This window comes from Mytilus trossulus, chromosome 11 (genome assembly GCF_036588685.1).
Source record: "Mytilus trossulus isolate FHL-02 chromosome 11, PNRI_Mtr1.1.1.hap1, whole genome shotgun sequence".
Taxonomy (NCBI): domain Eukaryota; kingdom Metazoa; phylum Mollusca; class Bivalvia; order Mytilida; family Mytilidae; genus Mytilus; species Mytilus trossulus.
This window is the reverse complement of record NC_086383.1, coordinates 60,325,927-60,347,830: the sequence shown is the minus strand read 5'-3', so window position 1 is coordinate 60,347,830 and position 21,904 is coordinate 60,325,927. Positions and strand designations below refer to the sequence as shown.

General features: G+C 32.0%; 1 protein-coding gene across 2 annotated transcripts in view; it reads left to right on the top strand.

The window, feature by feature from the left end:
* LOC134690517 (uncharacterized) overlaps positions 1–21,904 on the top strand; it is a 63,128-nt gene extending 41,224 nt beyond the window's left edge. Inside the window, exons 2-4 of one of the 2 annotated variants that reach the window (XM_063550485.1) lie at positions 2,788–3,504; positions 19,279–19,537; positions 21,202–21,904. In XM_063550485.1, coding sequence (XP_063406555.1) covers positions 3,067–3,504; positions 19,279–19,537; positions 21,202–21,269 — 765 coding nt within the window. In that variant the 5' untranslated portion in view covers positions 2,788–3,066 and the 3' untranslated portion in view covers positions 21,270–21,904. Of the gene's footprint in view, positions 1–2,685; positions 3,505–19,278; positions 19,538–21,201 lie in introns of those variants that run through there. The other variant, XM_063550484.1, reaches the window with a different exon arrangement.

Genomic DNA, 21,904 nt, shown 5'->3' with positions numbered 1-21,904 from the left:
ATCAGAAATGTCTTCTGTTATATTAAAATAGACACATCGATTTGCTTAATTTAAAAAGCACGTTCAAAAAGACCATTTAATGATTTGATATATACGGGATAAGTTGGGGTTTTATCAAGAGAAATTGTACGTGTTTCAGTGACGAATTCCTTAACATTGGTGTAAATGCAAAAGACAAATATTGTGTCAGCAGGTAGGCTTTTTATTTGTTTAAACTACAGTATGGTGTTAAATGATTTTACAGTTCTGTCGTTGTATAATTTAAAGTTTAAATAAAATCTAAAACATAAAATATATTTCTTTTAGTTTAAGCTAATTGACGTCTGTATGTACAGCTATATGACTTTTAATTAAACTATATTTACAATTCAATGTTTTATTAAAGTCTCGTAAGAGGCGAGAGAGACTAAGCGGACATTCAAATCTCGTAAGAGAAACTGACAACGCCGGTTTAGAATCATTGGCGTCCAAAACAAAGTAGTGAACTAAATTTATAACTACTAACTACACATCCACATATTTATAATAACCTGTAGTTGAAAGTTGCATCCTTGCTCGTTAGAACATACAGATTTGACATTAAAATAACTTTTAGGTCAATTGCGATCTCAATGTAATATAACATGTAACATTTGTTCTGATTTGATGACGTATGGCGTCAATTCAGTTGTTGATTGTTACAGTCATTGGCAACATCTTTGCACAGTCACTGTGGGTGTTTCTGAAATAATTGAAACGTTTAGTTTTGAAACTTTCACTAGGATTGTATAGAGACAGATGGAAGTTATGTATTTGACAAGGGTTTTTTTTTAACTTTAACAGTTTGTGATTAAACAGCTTAATACAGGTATATTATAACATGACTCAAGTCGATCAGCAACCCAATGAAACAGTTTTAGCAAGCGTCATATTAGCAGTTGTCGTTGGCAAACAAAACGGGCTGTTATTTGTTACTTCTGGAATTGTCCGAGACAAGGAAATGTGAAACTAAATTGACAGTTTTATAATAATCAATCAATTCCAGAAGGACTGCTTACTCTGCGATTATAAGACAAACTAGCCATTGGCAATTATAACCAAGAAGAATTGGTTTCTTCAACTGTTATAACAATTAAAAATAGCTGAAAATCATCGAAAAACCTCCCACTATGTAAACACAATTCATAACATACATGAAACAAGAATTTATAAATTTCAATATGGATGATCTAAACTAATTGTTATTGAGAGATATTGACCCTTAATAAATAGATTACTTAGCTGTAGAAAATCTCTCAAATCCCATTAGTCAATTACTGTATTGGCTAATCAATCTATGGTATATTGACTTTAAAATCTTAATTATAAAGACATTAATTGATGGCTATTGATACACTACAACCTGTTCAAATAAAATACATTGATTTGCATTGCCTTCTATTTATATCACGTGCTTCCGGTTTGGTAGAATCAAGATAAATCTGAAGAAAGTCACGTTAAATCATTGAGAAAATATCTGAATGATTCCAGATGCATTGTTAACGGAAGTGAATGTTTTAAAGGAATCTGCCTGTTATTAATAAATCTACAGGTAAATCATATTGTTTCATTTGGCTTGTTACTTTTGTAATGTTTAATTTTATTAGATTGATATAGAGATAAAATTATGTGTTTGAAATATGTTGATGATAAGACACATATTGTTTTGTTTTATAAAATTTGTATAGAGATGGAGATACGGGTTTGAAAACTATGTGATAAGACATGTTGTATAATTCTACAAGATTGCTACAAGAGAAATATGTTTGAAATATGTAGATGATAGGACTCATTATATATGTGTCTATACAAAATATAAAAAAGAAGATGTGGTATGATTGCAATGAGACAACTATCCACAAAAGATTTTAAGATTGTGGAACTAATTTTTTTCGAGACCAAAGCAAAAGAAGAACTATAATGTTGACAATTCTTATTTCTATTCATCATCGATGGCTTATCTTAACATAAACGGAATTGTGCATTTAAACAATTTTAAAATGTCTCTTCATTCTTGCTCAAGTTTGAAATAATAAACAATAAAACGTAACAAACGTACAGACGCGGTATAAAGTATTCTTATATTATTTTTTTTTTAAATGTATAAAGCATACCTGCCTACAATTTCCAAATGTCCAAAGCGGTTGTTCATGCATAGTGACCCTCATAGTCCTACAAAACTTCAATTTCTAAAGGGTCCTTCAAAATTTTTTTAATGTTGTTTATTTGTTGTTTTTTATACTTTTACAATGCCAAACCCATGATCAAATTGATTGTTTTGTTTTAAATAAAATTGCACTTAAAAAAAATTCAGTTTGGAGTCTCCATGTTGGAAATCCCCAAACAAATAGTGACAGTTGGCGTGTATGATAAAGTTCTTGTTTGTTCATTTAACAGCTTATCAAATTATCTACAACGTATCTGATAGCCTGGAAACTAAATGTTTAATTTAAAAATACACAAAACGAACATATTGTATTCGAGTATGTTGTGTTGCCTATGAAACAGTAAATGTTCCCTTCAATTATACCAATTATATGTTTGATTTTTCTTATTTTGGTTGCTCTTACTTGACCGAGTACCATGATGTTCAAGGTTACCAGTCGACAAATTATATAATCCGGAGTCAAAAGTCGGTAATATAAAAAAAAGTCTGATCGGAAGATATTTTTGAATGGAATTCTGGGAAATTTAGCGCGACAGTGAATTAAAGGAAGATCATATCATTTATGATTGTTGCTGCAGTCTAAAGTTATGTTCTGTTTTCAGGTGTAGATGTTGGATTACATAATTCTGATCGGAAGATAACTTTCAATGGAATTCTGGGAAATTTAACGCCAAAGTGAATAAAAGAAAGACCATATGATCGTTGCTACAGTGTAAAGGTATGTTTTTTTGGTACGGCAGCATAAACCAGCTACTATTTTCAAGCGAATGTGAATAAAAGAAAGACCATATGATCGTTGATACAGTGTGAAGGTATGTGCTATTGGTATGGCAGCTATAACCAGCTTTTGATATATTGTATAAAGATGAGGATTAAGCGAAATGAATGATCCATATGTCGAAGATCTAGCGGCAGTTAGTAGCATTTCAGGAAACGAAATTAATTCAAATGCAACAAATCATAAGTTCTGCACTCTGAATGGCGGGAATTTTATCATTGGAAAGCATGAACACAAAATACTTCCAATATTCTCACGGAAGTATACCCTTGATCAGGGCACCGCTAGACAAGATTCTACAGAAAGTGATACGGTAACTAACAATGGAAAATATAGTGATACTGTTTCGAAAGAAAAGGATGTGACTTTAACACCATTACCCAGACGTGGCATCCTGAAAAATCAGACTTCCGAGCCAGTGTTAATAAATGTTGAATCCGAAAGTCCAAACCCACCACGACATGCAAAATCAGACGGGGAATTGAATTCGAATGTTCCGAAATATCGCCTTCATTTTCCAAACTTTAAACGGCGTAGAGACGTAAGTATTTTGTGGTTATCAAAATGAAATATTTTTGCCATTTCAACTTTTTAAAAGACAGTAAGTTTGTGACAAACACAAATTAGTAGACAATTTAACTAGAACTCACATATACATAAACATAATTATCAATATTTGGGTAAATGCTCTCAAAGGGAGAAGGCTGCATTATAAAACGGCAAAAGCTTCTTCTCGGTATATATAATAAAAGAAGATGTGGTATGAGTTTTTATGATACAACTATCCACAAGAGACCAAAATGACACAAATATTGACAACTTTAAATCACCGTACCCCTTCAACAATGAGCAAAGCACGGCATACCGCTAGCTATAAGCGAGAGGTGGTGATGGAACTTCTTGATCTTTTTAAGTCAACTAGTATACACAAATGTTGCTTCTCGCTAAGCGCGTCACATACAATATATAGGTATACAAAAATTTCTTATCAAATCGCTGTTTCGATCCATAATTAAGACATGTATGTGTTTTATATATTTGCCGCTGGACATAATATATACTGAAGTTATTTTTATTGTCCGTTGTCATAAAAGTGGGAGGTTAAGCTACCTATAAAACAAGGTTAACCAAACCTTTTCTTTAGACGAAAATGCCTGTAATAATTAGTCAGTTATCCATTCGTTTGATGTGTTTTGCTTTAGATGTTGTCATTTGATAAGGGACTTTCCGATTTGAATTTTTCTAAGGCTTGTGTTTGGTATTTTTCTTATTTTACCTCTTATCTAATATTTTTGTCATTATAAATGTAAGTCTAGATACAGTCATACAGTTCAGCCCTTTATTTTAACAGATTATATTGCCCGACTTTCCTATCTAATTGAGTGTTAATTTGTTTGTTTCTGATTTTGCATGAAATACTTACCAATAGACATGGTCAAACACCCGTACAGTAAGCCTTCTTAAAGTTCTTACTATTGATGACGAAAATGTTTGGAATAAAACTATTTGCTGGACGTATTTTTTTTTTAATTTGATAAATGACTTCTAATTAGATAGATTTTTTTCAAGTTGACAGAAATATTGGTCCTATTAACCATCTCGTCATTACCGGAAATGATTCGGGAACTTTTTAGGAAATCAAATTCCCTCAGAGGACATTTTTTTTGCAAACTTAATTGTTAGCATCTTTGAAATATTTTAGTTTGAAATCATATTCTGCGGGTAATTGAATATCATGGTTATGCTGATTTATATATGTAATTGTGTCACGCAGAGAGACAGAACGAGACCAAAGAGCAGAAAGCATCCCACATTATTAAACATATAATTATGTTTCACATTTATAAGCTCGATTTGTGATAGCAGAAGCTAGTTCAAACACTAAAAAGATAAAAGAAAATATATTCAAATACACAGAAAGGGAGAAAGAGCTGGTTTTATTCAGATTAATTATAATAAGAGTAAACGAGCCAAATTGATTATAGTCAAATAATTACATTAGATGTATGTTTCATTATAATACGTTATTCTGATTGGCTAATTGCACATCACATGTTATTCCGTAAGCAGTTGCATGAGACAATAACATTTCATTCATGATGACACGAGGTCCCACAATAAAATGCACAGGTGAATTTAAAAATTTAACTTCATGAAAATCGTGTTTTTATAATCCTAGCTAAACAATGTAATTATAAGTATTGAATGCTTCTTTTTGTAACTTTATAGGGTTGTAAAAGCGTTGACCGTGCATACATTTTTATAATGAAGCGCTTCCGCGCTTCATACAAAATGTACTTCGGTCAACGCTTTTACACCCCAATAAATTTACAAAAAGAAGCATTCAATTCTTAAATGATATCGGATATAAGTACCCTTTAATTACTAGGGCAACTGTGTATTTATAAATCCCGAACAGATAAATATCACCCTCAACATTGTGTCATATTATAACAGTCAATCTCGTCATTAACTTTAATTTTTGGTCGTTGTTGATGTTATCTTGATTAATTTGAGAAAAAAATATACTAAATGCACCGCTTTTCAAATTCATCATGTTCAATAGATGTAGGAAGATGTGGTGTGAGTGCCAATGAGACAACTCTCCATCCAAATAACAATTTAAAAAGTAAACCATTATAGGTTAAAGTACGGCCTTCAACACGGAGCCTTGGCTCACACCGAACAACAAGCTATAAAGGGCCCCAAAATTACTAGTGTAAAACTATTCAAACGGGAAAACCAACGGTCTAATTAAAATTGACAATTTTGATGCGGATTGTGTCAAAGATATTACAAACTGACTAGAGAGCATACCACAGCCGACGACCACCAAGGAGCCTTCAACACAGCGAAATAATCCCACACCCGGAGGCGATTAGCATCTTGTCCATTATCTAGTTCAGTTAAAATGGACGTCATACAAAACTCCAGAAAAAAAGTAAAATCACAAAAATTCTGAACTCAGAGGAAAATCAATTCGGAAAGTCCATAATCACATGGTAAAATCAAATAAAAAAACGTTTTAAAAACGAATGGACAAGAAATGTAATATTCCTGACTTGGTACATGCATTTTCAAATGTAGAAAATGGTGGATTAAACCTGGTTCTATAGCGCTAACCCTCTCACTTTAATGACAGTCTCATCAAATTCCGTTATATTTACATTGATGCGTTAAATAAACAGACGCAATAAATAAAAATAGTCAAAATAAGGGTACATCAGTCATCATCGTACAACAATTTTAAAAGGAACAATTTAACAGAACACAAAAAAGTCTTCTATCTACGAACACATTCATTGATTTGAACATATGAATGAACTAGAATTTAGAAAAACAACATTTAAAACTAACTAAGGCCAGAGGCCTCTGACATGGAGACAGACACAAAAAATGCGACGGGTTTAAAAATGTTTTGTGATATCTCAACCCTCCCTTATACTAATAACCAACAGAACACTGTTTTTATGCATTTACCAAAGAAGAAAACAGATTTTACGAAACTTTTAGCTTTTTTCAGTCTGTTTCAACGTTTTATAGCGACTACTTAAATGTGATCAAAATTGGTTGTGAATTTGTACTTTGACATGATGGAAATGATATTGGCTCACTTTTACTAATTGTGACTTTAATGGAGAGTTGTTCTATTGGCACTTATACAACATCTTTTTATATCTATCATGTAAATTTATAATATATCGGTCATCTAAGTAAACTATCCATACGATGTGATGGAGTTTGTATGTATCCGTGAAACACCATGCTACCTTCTTTTCCGAGTTCCGTATTCCTAAGTAGATTTCTCTCTGGGCGTCTCTTGACATTTATAACAAAAGTTAACCAAACAACAACTTGTGTGGGTGAAAGCTTTTAGCCAAATATATATAATGCATGTTGTGCACGAACGCTAAAAAAACGATATTCTCTTTCGATATTAAGTTTTAAAGACGGTTGAATTTATAAAACGCTTTGATGTCGAACGTGAATACCAATTTGATGAATTATTTTACCGACAAGCGTAAATAATGCCTTCATTTAAATTTAATTTTTGTTTGGAAGAATAATTATCTGTAATTCAAGTTCATAAAAACTTAATTATTAAAGCATTAAATTCCGTATTACCTGTTTATTGGTATAATTAGGTGTGATTTGGTGCATGATCTTTCATCGTAACTGTGCAATGAGTTATCGTTATATGCCAAAAGAAATGTGAATTTACATTTTTAATTTGTTATTTATATACAATTCATGTTGTTTAATTTCTGCCATGGTATCACTTAGGACGTATTGTCGTTCGCTATAAATCCTTGTGCTGCTTTTGTGATATATACACATCTGGACATTGACTTGTGGCAGAAGTATAGTATTTTGATACGTTTCTTTCATACTTTTTTCTCGAAGGAACGAGCGGCAGCGGATATTAACACCTTGAAATGAATGTTAAATGCAGAGAAAAAGACGATTTTATGCATCTGTATGACTTCGAATCAGTAAAATAAATATTATGCAAACTTATATATGGTTTGGAATTGGTTGTCTGACACTTTTATAACACACATGTACTACTAAAGCAAGGGACCGATGTCGTTGAGCTGCATTAAATCTGAAACCATACAAAGTCGGAAATATTTGTTATATGGCGTTTAACTGAAGTGTTTCGTACTTCCTTAATTTGTCTTTCAATCAATCTTTTTCTACAAAAAACGCCAATTTTTGAGAAAATAACACAATTCACAGACCGATATTGATACGTGTCGTATACGCTTTCGCGCATGCTCAGTCGACGTACTGCCCGCGAAATTCAAAAAATTCTTTGTTTCAACACTTGCCTAATAGTACCGCGATTTCGCGACCTTCTTCTAATTTACACTAATATGTAATGTTAAAGGATAGATTTTAATAATTTAAAAGGGGGCATTTCAGCAATATGACCTTATTTGATTAAAAATCAGTAGTTAAAGTACATTTAAATTGTAATGGCATGCTACAGCGAATTTCATTGAGTATATAGCCAAAAGTAATATCTTTGGTTAGCTTGCTTGTTATCTGAACCGTGAAGTCGTTATTAGGTAAGGTAAACTACCCTCCTTTCAAAGTAGCCTAAGAAGCAAGCTAACCAAAGATATTACCGCTGGCTACACACTCAATTTAATCAGCTGTAATGCTCGATCGTACATGTAAACTGGTGATTACTGTAGTGTGTTTGTTGATCTAACCTATCCTCTTGCTGTTCAATCTTTTACTGTTCGTTATTTTCGCCATTTAGTCAGCAGTTGTTTTGTTTATTCAGTGTCTATTTCTCTTATCATAGCATACAATCATTATAACCTTATCATTGTTATGTTTTTTACACTGTAGCTTCATGCGAATAGAATACCTGCTTCAGAAAGTCGATAAGATTTATAAGCAATAAATCTTCCGTTAAGAAGATCTAAAAAAAAACTGATATAAGATTAATTTCGTTATTTAAGATACCTGACATGTTCTGATTTGTTACAGATATGTTTCACATATCTAAAACAGAAACCTATCACGATCATTGATTAATAACGCATTGATTTTCGTCATTCCATTAGAAAATGAATAGGTTTAATCAAAAACAGTTTAATTATTAAACTCACTGATCTTAGAGTACTAAATTCTTTGTCTTTTCAATAATTAAAAATAGTGGTAAATGAATTGTGTCGTGAGGATATTTATTTTATTGGAATTTTCCAGGCACAGTATTGCTTATGTAAATAGTGTTACCAATTGATATAGTGGGTGCGTGCAATATTTTATGAATTTGAGTATCTGATTCGACTCCCAATAAAAAAAGCGCAACATTAGACAAGTCAGATTTGGACAGTTACTGTATTTCACAATTGCGCAAGGTTTTCACATAAACGTTACGCACGCTGTTCATACAACCTCTGGGATTTAAAACAGAATCTTCGAAATTCCATCGCAAAACAAACAAAAAATGTCAGCAAACACGTTCCAAGATGAAAATAAATTCAGAACATGTTTTTAATTATATTGTTTTAGCTCTTGGTCATATACTTAGTTATATCTAAAATATTTGACGATTTAAACAACAAAGTTATGCAAAAAAACGGATGTCCAACGTTACATTTTCAAACAAATGTTTTAACTTTTATGTATAGTGATGCTATTTCTTATTCTCTGATCTTCCCGAAACTTGGCGGGAACAACTACGTGTGTTGGTTCTTTGTGACATTAAAGCCGTTTTTTTGTCAATTTTTTTTTGACTCGGTGACAGCAGATTAAGCTTAAACAAGAAATATGTCCAACGACGTTTTTCGTTGACTTAACGACAAAAAGTGAATTCTATGAGTATATATAGAAGAAAATGTCTTAAAAAGGTAAGATAATAATAACATCTTCCGATAGAACAAATATTTGCCTCCTTGTTCGTGAGTTCAAAAATTGTAGATTTTAAAAAATCTTCTCTACGCAGTCGTTTTTCAACCGGTAGCCGTTTTGTCCCACTTGATATTTCATTTGTCAAAGCTCTAAATGTGTTTTTTTTTACCTGATATTTCAATAAGTTGTTTATAATTTATTAAAACAAAAGTTAGATACACGAAGAGAACAAAATCACAAGAATCTTTTTTTATTTACTACATATTTGAGTCTAAAAGTGATAAAATGATACGAACATTTACAAAACGGTAGCCATTTTGTCCCAACGTCGGAAAACGTCAAAAATCCGAAAAAGCTTATTTCCGACGTAACAAGTTTGTGCTAATTTTTTTTCAATTAAATGTTCCAGAGAATGAAAACAAATCCTGTGTTGAAATTTATAAAAAAAGATATTGATGGTAGTCGGAAAAAGGAAGAGCTGTGCCTTGTGAAGGTGAACACATAACCGGGAGAAATGTTAAAGTACTTTCTTGAATTGATATCAAAGTTTTCAGCACACGTTTTTCGTGCAAAATGGCAAACAGAACAACTGAAATCAATTAAGAGCAACTTGAAAAAAATGAAGCTATTTGCATTCATGAATTTTCTTAAAACTATTCGTGTAAAGATAAAATTGAAATTAAATCATGCTATTTTCCGAAAACGGAAGTTTCGATACATGTATCCGTGATTTATAGGCATCCAATTGAAAATCTAGACGGTCCGTCCGATCCTGAAGTTAATGCTGGATTAGTTGAAGAACAGTTTTTTGTTATAAGTCCTGATCAAGTTCATGATCATAATTTTTCACATGAGGCGCAACGGCAAATAGCGGATTACCTAAAGAGTATTAACTATGATATGAAAACCATGCACAAATTTACAGACGGGTGTGCCACACAATATAAATCAAGGCACTGTTCCGGAGATATAAGCTATGCAAAACAAGATTTTGGTTTCAATATAGTTAGAAACTATTTTTAAACATCACATGCCAAAGGAGTACAAGATTCGGCAGGGGGGTTAATAAAAAATCAAGCTGATTTTGCAGTGGCGAGAGGAAAATTGTTTATTCAAAATGCAAATGATTTTTATAACTTTTTTAAGGACAATTTAGAGACTCCAAGGCAGTCCGCTATATGCAAACGTCGAATTTTTAGATATGTTGAGGAAGTTCCCTGAAATAGAACAAGATCTTTTAAAGTCGTTCCGTCAGTAAGGTGTATTCATCAAATCAGAAGTACAAGTCCTCGAACTGGTTTAATTCGAGACTTGTCCTGCTACGACTGTTCCAACTGTCCCGATGAATATAATGCTTGTACTAGCGAAGCCGGAATTTTTCGTAAATATAAACTTTGTCATGAAACAGAGTTAACCGAAAGACTTATCGCAAATAGCAATGAAAATACTTTCATTGAATTGATTCAACCCGGAATTATTTTAGCCGTTTTTACGGACGATCCAGGAGAGAACTATTATATTTTAAAGTGTTTATCCGACGTTAAAAAACAAAATCAATCAACTTTTCAAGCTGGGGTTCAATTAATTGAAGGGTTGTATTTTGATAAATTATGTGTTAATGGAAACAATATTCAGTTCAAATTAATCCAAGGAAAAAAGTCTTTAATTTACTTGAACAGTGTTATATATATTTGTATTGGGGTGGAATCAAGGTATGGAAAATTTATAATGACAGATGATATGCACCATGACATTTTAGCAGCATGTGATTAAAAAGTTTTGTACATATATACATGTAGTTTTGTTTTAATTTATTTATGGAAAAACTTTCCGTCTTATTTTATCCTTCTTACATGACTTACAATACAGCATTTTGCAGGTGTTAAATCGATATCCACAACTTGAGGCAATTCGTGGTTAAAAGACTTTAAAAAAATAATAACAGAGACAAAAATAACCAACAACACAAAACAACCCGAATGAAACTTACAAATTCGACGTTAAAATTTCGAAAAATCCTCTTTGACGTCGCATTTTCAGTGTTACGTTAAGTTGTAGGAACATCGTGCACAACGTTATAAGAACACGTGTTTAACAATAATAATCCGTCAGTTATAATTTCCTGTGTCAATGAATGGTTGAAGGGTTTTATAGGAAATATAAAGGTGAATTTCTGGATGTTGAAAAATATAATATATGAATTTAAGTACATGTAAGAACTATGATTTTATCAAATTATAAAGACAACTCATTTGTAAATCCACTTATAAGTTATGTACAGAACAAAATTGAATAGTTACTGTATGTTAAATAAATGCGCCAATTAAAACATTTGACAAAATATTTGCCCAACTGCATACGGAATGTATAAATATGTCAATACAACTCCTTTTTGCGTAAATTTTGGGCAAAGGACACTTGTAGTACGATAGGTCATTTGCGCTGAAAACACTATGGACATTGACACTTCAAACTTTGATACACCTGTATTAAATTGACTGGACATGTTCGCTTTTAATTTTAGCCGTATACTTGTAATTTCAATGAGTTGCGTAAATAAATTCAATATACTGTATCTTTGTTGTTACATACTCTACAGTAAAACAAAAAGCTTAAAGTTATAGACTACCAAAGGAGTCACGATGGATTTTATAAATAAATAATAGTTGGTTACTTGCATTATAATTCGTTATATTGATGAACTTGGACTTAGTCCAGAATTTAAAATGAATGAGAAACTAAGATATGTATTTGAAATGTGGGCGAAATAAAAGTCAGGACATATTATAAGGATCTAAAAATTTTATTCCAAGATATCATGGGAAAACTGAACAGTGAAAAACGTGCCTTTGTGTCTTTATGATTGTTACATTTAGCTCTCTATATAATATACCACAATACTGTTCTATGAAATGACTTTTAATCATAATGAAAATTATAAATTTAACAGTGCGAGGGCAAATCTACCGGTCATAAGCTCAATAAAATAAGGAGGAAAGTCATAAGAAGCAAAACTTATAAAAGCGCAAATAGATAAAGAAAGATGTGGTGTGAGTGCCAATGAGACAACTCTCCATTCAAATCACAATTAAAAAAAAAAAAAAAAAAAAAATTATTATAGGTCAATGTACGGCTTCAACACGGAGCCTTGGCTCACACCGAACAACAAGCTATAAAGGGCCCCAAAATTACTAGTGTAAAACCATTCAAACGGGAAAACCAACGGTCTAATCTATATAAAAAAAATGTTCATTAAATAAAACCTGTAAACATTGCAAATATTCTAGTATTAAAAGCACAAACACCAAGGGCCGTCAACTTAAAAAGGGACGAAATGTACCAGAGGAGAGTCAAACTCATAAATAGAAAATAAACCGACAACGCCATGGCTAAAAATAAAGACAAACAGACAAATAATAGTACTGAAAACTAAAGACTAAGCAACACGAACCCCCACCAAAAACTTGGGGTGATCTCAGGTGCTCCGGAAGAGTAAGCAGATCCTACTCCCTATGTGGCACCCGTCGTGTTGCTTATAAATGTTAGCACAAAGAATATTCTTATTATTTCAAGCTTAAACTGTATTATTTCCGATCAGTGAGAGCTCATCATTATGATAAGAAGATTTATTTTCAACCTACTTTTAATAAAATAATAGATACTATAAAGCAACATGAAAATATTTTGCTACGATATCGAAAAATCTTGTTTGGAATATACATGATTGACATTTTATATAGATTTCATCGAAAATCTTAGAAAATAAGGAAAAATCAATTCCAGTCTTTTGATTTCATTTTCTAAGCAAGCTTTTATTTATTAGCTGCAGCGTACCATTATAATATAATTAGTAAATGAATATTTATCAAAGTGACCTGAAACATATACGATGCATTCACCAAATTAATCTCAAATGTTCAATGTAACACAATTGGATTCGAAGGTTAACCTACTTATCACAAATAAATCCTTTTTTTTTTTATTTCAAGCTTAAATTGCATTATTTACGATCAGAAAAAGATCATCATTGAGAAAATCCATGATCATTGTGATAAAAAGCTTGGTTTTCAACCTACTTTTAACACAATACTGAGTGATATTACTCGTGTCCATGTATCATAATCCATACACAAGTCAGCTGTTTGAAACGGGTCGCGTGGCTTGACGTGCTTTGTTGATTCATAACAAAGACCCAGAGATATATCTTATAAAATTTGATTTCTATCAGTTTACACGGGATTATATGTAAAATTTACATTCAGCGATCAGAAGATTAAAATAACATTAAGATTCACTTTAATTTAAACCAAACTTAATCTAGCATACAAGTTACAAATGAAAAGTTATGACTTTTATTACTGAAATATGCTCAGTTTTTTAAGTCAATAATAAGATTGAGAATTAAAATAGGGAATATATATAATAAAAAAAATAAAAAAACACCTGACCAAAGAGCAGACAACAGACGAAGGCCATCAATGGGTCTAAAACGCAGCGAGAAAATCCCACACCGGAGGTTATCCTCAGCTAGCCCCTAAAATGGCCTAACATTTTAGTTTCGGTCGATTGAGGGAGCGAGGGTAAAGAAAGAAACAAAGTGAATAACTTTTGATATCTTCCATAAGCCTATATTTTGTAATAAGCAAGTGCGTTTTATACTGTGAAATACCAAAGTGATTATAGCTATTTCCGTCCGTCTAATATCACTGTGAAAATCAAGCAATTGATGTACTCCTTACGACAGGAGGAAGTTAGAAAGAAAGAAAAAGAAGCTCAGGATGAAGACAATTTTGAAAATATAACTAATTATGAATATTCATTGCATTCCAGTGGCAGATCCAGAACTAATTATCAGAGGTGGGGTGGGGGGGGGGGGGGGGGGGGGGGCTGACTGACACAAAAAGGGGGCGCTTCAGTCATGCTTCAGAGGTCCCTATATAATGAATTAAATTTTTCCGCCGAAAAAGGGGATAGGGCACTCCAGGATCCCCCTCCTTGGATCCGCCTAATCATTCGTACCATTTGATAAGAGTCCTTTAATTCCGTTTAATTGGTAAATTAATCTCGGATTTACATAACAGGAAAAGTACAGTTTGAAAGTTCTTGACCTTATTTTCTTTACGACAAAAAATAGAAATATGTTTATTACAAAACTATTGATTTTTATCTACCGTTTTAAATTTCACACCTGGTTGCTTTAGACTTTAACCTGTAGTGCTTTACTGCTTTTTAAGAGAAATTGAAATGTTTGAAATGAGTCACGCGACCAACACGCGCCGAATCAAAGAACACTTCACTGTCTTCATTTTCAATCGATTTAAGCTAATGACAAAATAAACAACTTTTTACAGGGATGATACATGTATATAGATATGCAGGTAAGGTATGAACAATAAACAGACGTTAAAGAAAGAAATAACGATTTAATATCAATAAATTAATAAAATTTCTACAAATGAACCACTTATAATAGCATAATATTATTATATTAATTAATTATTAAATAAAATAATGTTCCCATTAGACAAATAATTTCTAAAAATGTCATCCATTTATAAATAACATAGGACCACTGAACTAGCTTGATTGAAGCCGTGGGTACTAGAATACGTTCCCGTGTGCTATTGAATCGAGTTTATCGCATCTTTCTAGATCTGTCGTTCAAAAAATGTACGTAAGTCTTAAGTTTGATGTCGTTGGGATTCAGTATTAATTGAAAAAACAATCCAAAAGTTATGGTGTGTTTTAGTATTACAGTCCCACGTTTTCATTTAAATGGGATGTTCTTGTTACTAATGACAATGAATTTAAAACGAATCACAGAATGTTAAATAAAGATAGAATCCGGGTTTTTATATTTACAAAAACATAAAATTCTTTCAATAAATTAAGAATAATATAATTAAAAGAAAAAAACCAAGACCAATTCAAATTTATGACAAATATGAAAATAAAATATTCATATTCTCATCTCGGTCGTACATTGTACATGTAGCTGGGAGGTCTTCAACGACGACCTTGAATGTTTTGACCTTGCATAAAAAACAAATATCTTCTAGTTCAAACAATACATTTTGTTCGCAACAGATTCACTAGCGATAGTAAAAACGCATTGATGATCTTTATTATAGAGTGAAACATATGTTATATCAGCTGGCGTTCAAGTCTTCCGGTAAAAATATAAACTGGCACGTTTTAATCACGCTTCGATCGACACGTGCAAATTAACTTCTCACTTTTTGATCTGATAGTAAAAGGAATACCTTTTATATTAATGCAATATTGATTTAAAAATCTTCGATGAAAAGCTGTTGCCGTTATTTTGACGGAAGGCGAAATTTTCTTTATTATGCTTGCTTTTCAATGAACCATAAATTTTGCAGCGTATGTCCGGGAAACGCTTTGTTCGCTCATTTCTATTATTAAATAAAACATTATTTTAAATTGACTTTTTTCATTTATACTTGAGGGAAAGATGGGAACGAGGGCAAACTTGATAGTGGTATGTAAAAATGTTTTATATTTGTATGTTAAAAATATAAAATTGGATACGAAGACTGCGAAAATAATGATTTAAACTGGCATTATGTTTTAATTCTATGACTATGGATTAGAAAGAAAGAAATTTTATTCATAACCTAACATAAAATACTTGCAGTAACCTGCTCCTTTTGTATTTGTGTATAGAACAATATATTTTAGAGAAAAAACACCAGAGTTTCTTTCAGGTAATATTTTAGCCGTAGTATTTTAAAAGAAAACCCTGATGTATTTATAAAATTATGTGATCATTGTTAAATGAAATAAAATTTCAGTGTCTGTAACATGATACAGTATAAGTCACTTGATATTTTGAATTTGATATTTGAGAGAGAAAAATATAATCGTTTGTTAAATAAAATTTATTGTTTTAGATTTGTGTGTACAATGAAAATCAACAGATTCTAATGCATTTACAACTTTTAAAGACAAAACGTAATTAATTACACGCTTATAATAATAATACTTTATTTAGAAGCAATACAGCTTATAGAACATACAATTTTACCATTAACGTATTGACTTTGTGTTCATACTTGTCTACTGTTTAGGTGTCCGGGCAGAAAAGGTGTGTGGGGAGGAGGGATCGAGAAGGGGGGTTCAGACGCTATGAGTAAGACAAGTAAAAGCCATAAATTTGACTCCTTATGGGCTTTCTCCCCGTCTCCTCCTATAAATCAACCTCTGGTATCTTACATGTATCTATATATCATGGAAAATAATATTAAAATGGCAATATAATATTTAAAGAGCGATTAAATGCCCCAATCTTTTTTGTATACTAATTAATCAACAACATTATTATTTAACGTACAGCTGCAGGTACAAATGTATTGTCAGATCGTCCCCATCGATCACACCTGTTGTGTACATAATACACAAACTAGTTTGGAGCAATAGTAAACCATTCAAAATCGAAGATGTGATGCAATTTCAACAATTAATTATTAATATATTAATATAGCAATTATTGAATTTTGCATTATATTTTAATGCAGTTATAGATTATGTTCTATCTTTTAATTGGGATCGAGAGTTTTATTCTTACTTTCATGTTTTTAATGATTATTCAATTTGAATGTTTTAAATAATATAATGTGTGTGTTATATTGGCTTATATGAGGACATGGTTAAGCTTGACGTAAGTTAGCATATTTCAATTAATATATATTTTTTTTTTAAAGGTTGCTCTCATTCGGAAAAAAAGTATAACAAAAAAACGAACTTTAAAGGTTAAAATAATTATTGTAATAATATTGATATTCAACATAGAAAACGAGATTATAGATAAAAAAAAAAAAGAATGATTGTGTCTTACGACATGATATATATGAAAGGTTAGTACTAGTTTACGGTATAAAAACAATGTTACCGGCTCGAACAAAAATCAGGTTTCGATTCCACAAAATTGCTTCCCCTCCCCTTCCTCCTCATTTATACGTGACATTTATACAAATCAATGTAAAGTCTCCTACATCAGGTTAATTTTTACCATACCTATCTATTGTTTATTTGTAAAATGTGTTTTCAATGAAAGTAAAGGGCAAACGTTTGATAATCTGGAGGGTAAGGGGGCATGAAGATTTTAAGAATGTATATTTATGGCCTGGTAAGATTGAGAATGTATAACCTTGTCCTAGACTGAATGAAAATGGATATTTTTTATTTTAATGCAGAATGCAAATGTATACGAAAGTGAATATACGTTAGTTTTCTCGTTTGAATTGTTTTACATTGTTTTATCGGGGCCTTTTATATCTGACTATGCGGTATGGGCTTTGCTCATTGTTGAAGGCCGTAGGGTGACCTATAGTTGTTAATGTTTGTGTCATTTTGGTTTTTTGTGGATAGTTGTCTCATTGGCCATCATACCACATCTTCTTTTTTATTTAGATTTTTAAAAAACAAAACAAAAACCGATGAATATTATTGAGCCATAAGAAAAAAAGTACTATTAACCTCACCTCTCAACTCCGCCCCGACTACAAACCATCACCTCAAAATCAGTTTGTGTTTATACATGTAAAACCACATTTCAAATTGAGATGTTGGAGTAAAGTTCTAACTTTATTTCATCGCTTTTGTCATATTAGTGGTTTTTATAATAGCCAACAATGCTGACACAAAAAAAAAATGAAGCGTACTCGTCGAAATATTTAAAGTCAAAGGTTGATTTGAAGAGTGTATATTTTTCTTACACAAATGATGGCTAATTCTGGAAAATAGTCAATGAATTAATGACAAAACTTCGGCCACTTGGTATATAATTAGTTACATATTTTGCAATTATTTACACAATTGTACAGATACTTGTTAGACAGGAGGAATTCAGTTATCATGTTTTGGTTAAGGTCAGTTGATTAATTGCCAATTTGATCTTTCCGTAGTTAATCCCTTGCATCTTTTCAATCTGTTATGAATTATCATTTGCCATCGAAATATATCATTATTATCTTATTTGAAATTGAAAGGTGAAAGAGTTTACCTGTGAAGTCGTATTTCATTTGAAATACAACGCGTGTAAAAATACCATTGATAAACAGTATCTGATTACAAATCAACACGACGGTACATCGTATATATCTCGTAGCATGGCACATAGTTTTTAGTATCCGCTTTTGACATCAAGAAAGATAGCGGCATTATATTTGATTCAGGTGCAGTGACCTTTCACCCACACAACAATTCAACGAGATTTCTGCATGATTTTCCTATTAAGCTGACAGACGCTTACCTGTTTTTTTTTTAGTAAACTTGCTAGCATTCAGAAAAAATGTAGTTTAAACATTAAGACTGATGTGTTGTCGAGTAAAGATAGATGTTTGGGTGTATTTAATGCATATAACAGTTAGGAAAACAAACAAAAAACGAAGTGATCTGATATTCGAACAAAATTTAATACTAATAAAAAAAGATATACCAATAGGAAGGACAATAACCAAATCATCAGTTTAAGAAAATGCGATGACACCATGACATAAAAAAATCCACGAAAAACAGCAGTCTATAAAACACAACATGGAATACTAGAGGTCAAGCAAGACAGTGTCTACCAAATATGGGTGTAGATCTCAAACGTTCATGTAGTATATCCGAAATCTTGTCAGCATGCGACGTCCATTATATTGCTGATGAAATGATTAAAAGTTTAATGGTAAATTTAAACGCGGTGTAATTGGAGTATTTGGTTGCCAAAATTAATCTTCGCCCGTGTATTTCAACACTCTATGATAGTGCCAATATTTTAATTGATGACTGAAGCTAATTTGTAATGTTTCTTATAACCAGTAATTGTTCTTACCATTTTTTCAAAGTTTTTTAAAAGCACCAGAGAGTGAAAAATTTCGGCTTTCCGATATTTATAACATTTTATGATTGCATTGCAATGTGTTGTTGTCTTTTTCAGTCCTCACAGGAATTTGTAAATGCAGCATTCGAACCAGACGAAACAGTTCCGAAAGACTTTAAATTCCGGGATCTTGTTGAGCATGCGCTAAGACAGCAAAATGACGAATTTTTACATCCATTTGGACGCAGCAATCTTTACACATCAGTATTTCTAGGAGAAAAAACTAATTCTGACACAAATGGATCAAAACTTGCATTCTGGGGAATACTTTTATTGGTGCTTCTTGGAATAAGTGGTGGAATTATTTTCATGGCAGGTGCGTACTCATATATGACAGAAAGATTTCCAGTAATAAATATTATTGTTGTTGTAAATCAAACAGTGAAATCTATGTTATTCAACTATAACATATTTTGCACCTTAAAGTTGTCATGGCTTGTATGCATAAAGTTACTTAAGTTAATATTTCAAATCGTAACGCTAATTTATCGTAGGTCATGTAGAAAGGTCCGTCCGTTCGGAACGAATCTTAACTTATGTAGCTTTTTGCATACGGGCACTGGGCCACCAATTCAAAATCCCTACCTATCAAACTGGTTTTGTTTTCAATTTTCACAATTTCCTAAATTCTCTATCGTAAGTTAAACTTGTCTTTTCATAAAAACCTCATATAATTATCCAGAATTGTACATGTACCACCTTTCTTATATAAAAAGTCTAGAAGTGTTACATAACATTTCGAAGATCAACTAAATTTTACTACTAAAAACAACACTGGTTGTTTGTTTCTACAAATGTGTTTGTTATTTTGAATAAACAATGATATTAACACTATTTTTGTTACGAAAGTGCTATTTTTACCATAATAGTATATGCATGTATGTTAATTATTTGGAGTAACTTTTGTGTGCATGTTTACTCTTGATTTAAAGACATCTGTGCCTGAGCCATACATTTTTCTTCAGTATGTCAGTATTTAGTGCATAAAAACTGCTTACTTAAAAAATAAAGGCTAGATTAACCTCAAACTTGCTGAGTGTTACTGCTGTAGGCTTTTTCACAGAAATTTTCAATCAATAATTATGAATTTATTTTTTAAAAATTCCCTGAAAACAATCAGTGAATCTGTAAAAAAGATCTCAATTATTTCAGGGATTTTGTAAAATCACTGATCAAAATCAGGGAATTTATAAAATCACTATTTGGTTCAGTGATTTAACAAATTCCCTGTAACATATACATTGTTTCTTTTAAATCTGAATACTCTGTTTTTGGAAAATTTATATGAAACAAAAGTGATCATTGAATCTTTTGCAAGATAAACGCAACAGCAGTATACCGGTGATCAAAATTCATCCATCGATTAAGGGAAAAACAAATCCGGGGAAACATACGAACTATAAGAGGAAAAACAAATCCGGGGGAACATATGAACTATAAAAGGAAAAACAAGGAACAACAGGAACAATAATTAAAGTGCAAAAAACAAAAAAAAACACGCTTGCATACTTTGAAACAAAATATTTGATAACAACTGCCATATTCTTAACCTGTTTTTGGACATTTAAAAAAATGGTGGGTTGAACCTGGTTAAATGATTAGCCAAACCTCTCGCTTTATGACAATGTTTAAAAATATATGACAACACTACGTGATAGAAAGACAGCACACACACAAGTATGTCATAGAAAAATGATTTATTGATATATTGCTATTTGTATGACCCACCTACTATAGAAGAGGGGCATTATGTTTTCTGGTCTGTGCGTCCTGCCGTTCGTTCGTCCGTTCGTCCGTCTGTCCCGCTTGAGGTTAAATATTTTGGTCAATGTAGTTTTTGATGAAGTTGAAGTCAAATCAACTTGAAACTTAGTGCACATGTTTCCTATGGTATTATCTTTCTAATTTTAATGCAAAAAGATCAGCATTTGTATGCATTGACTATCTACTATAAATAATCAACTTAACTTTTCTTTTCAGAAATGCACGAGATAGAAAACTCACAAAATAGCACATCAAACGGCACAGGGCCATCTACAGCTGGGTAATTCAGCGTTTGCGTTAGCTCTATACCGGGGAATAAAACCAGTGCACAGGGACAGAATCGGCTTTAATCAATCAACTTATTTTGGAGAAATAATTGAACATACAGGACCGAACTTTTTTTAGCCACTTATTGGTATTTATTTTGTTATTATGACAACGAGGCAATAATAGTTCCGTCCAGTTAATACGTTTTGATCGATTGGCAGCTTTATAAATGAAATGAGACATTTGAACCCATGTGCTGGTAGTCAAAGTAAAAGTGTCTGCAATGTTGGATATGAACATTAACGTATGCAAAACGTTACCTGTTTACTATGTTAGACGAATATTACCGAACTGTTACTAGGTCACAACATTACTTTGGTCTTGCAACCTGTTTTGTCACGTGGTGCCCGGAAGCATGGATGCTGATTGCCTAATAATAACTGGACAATATTTAGCATCACTCGGCCATCCTCGGTAGAATCCGGATACGGAATCGGCCGAGTTGAGGCGAATGTATTTAGCATGACAAAGATAGTTGTATTCTGCCTTAAGACATTTGATTAGACACGTTCAGCTTTGAGGGCTGATTATATATTTTTGAATTGCTCAGATTGTACAGTTTGCATAATAAATTTTGATTATTTTGTGTAAA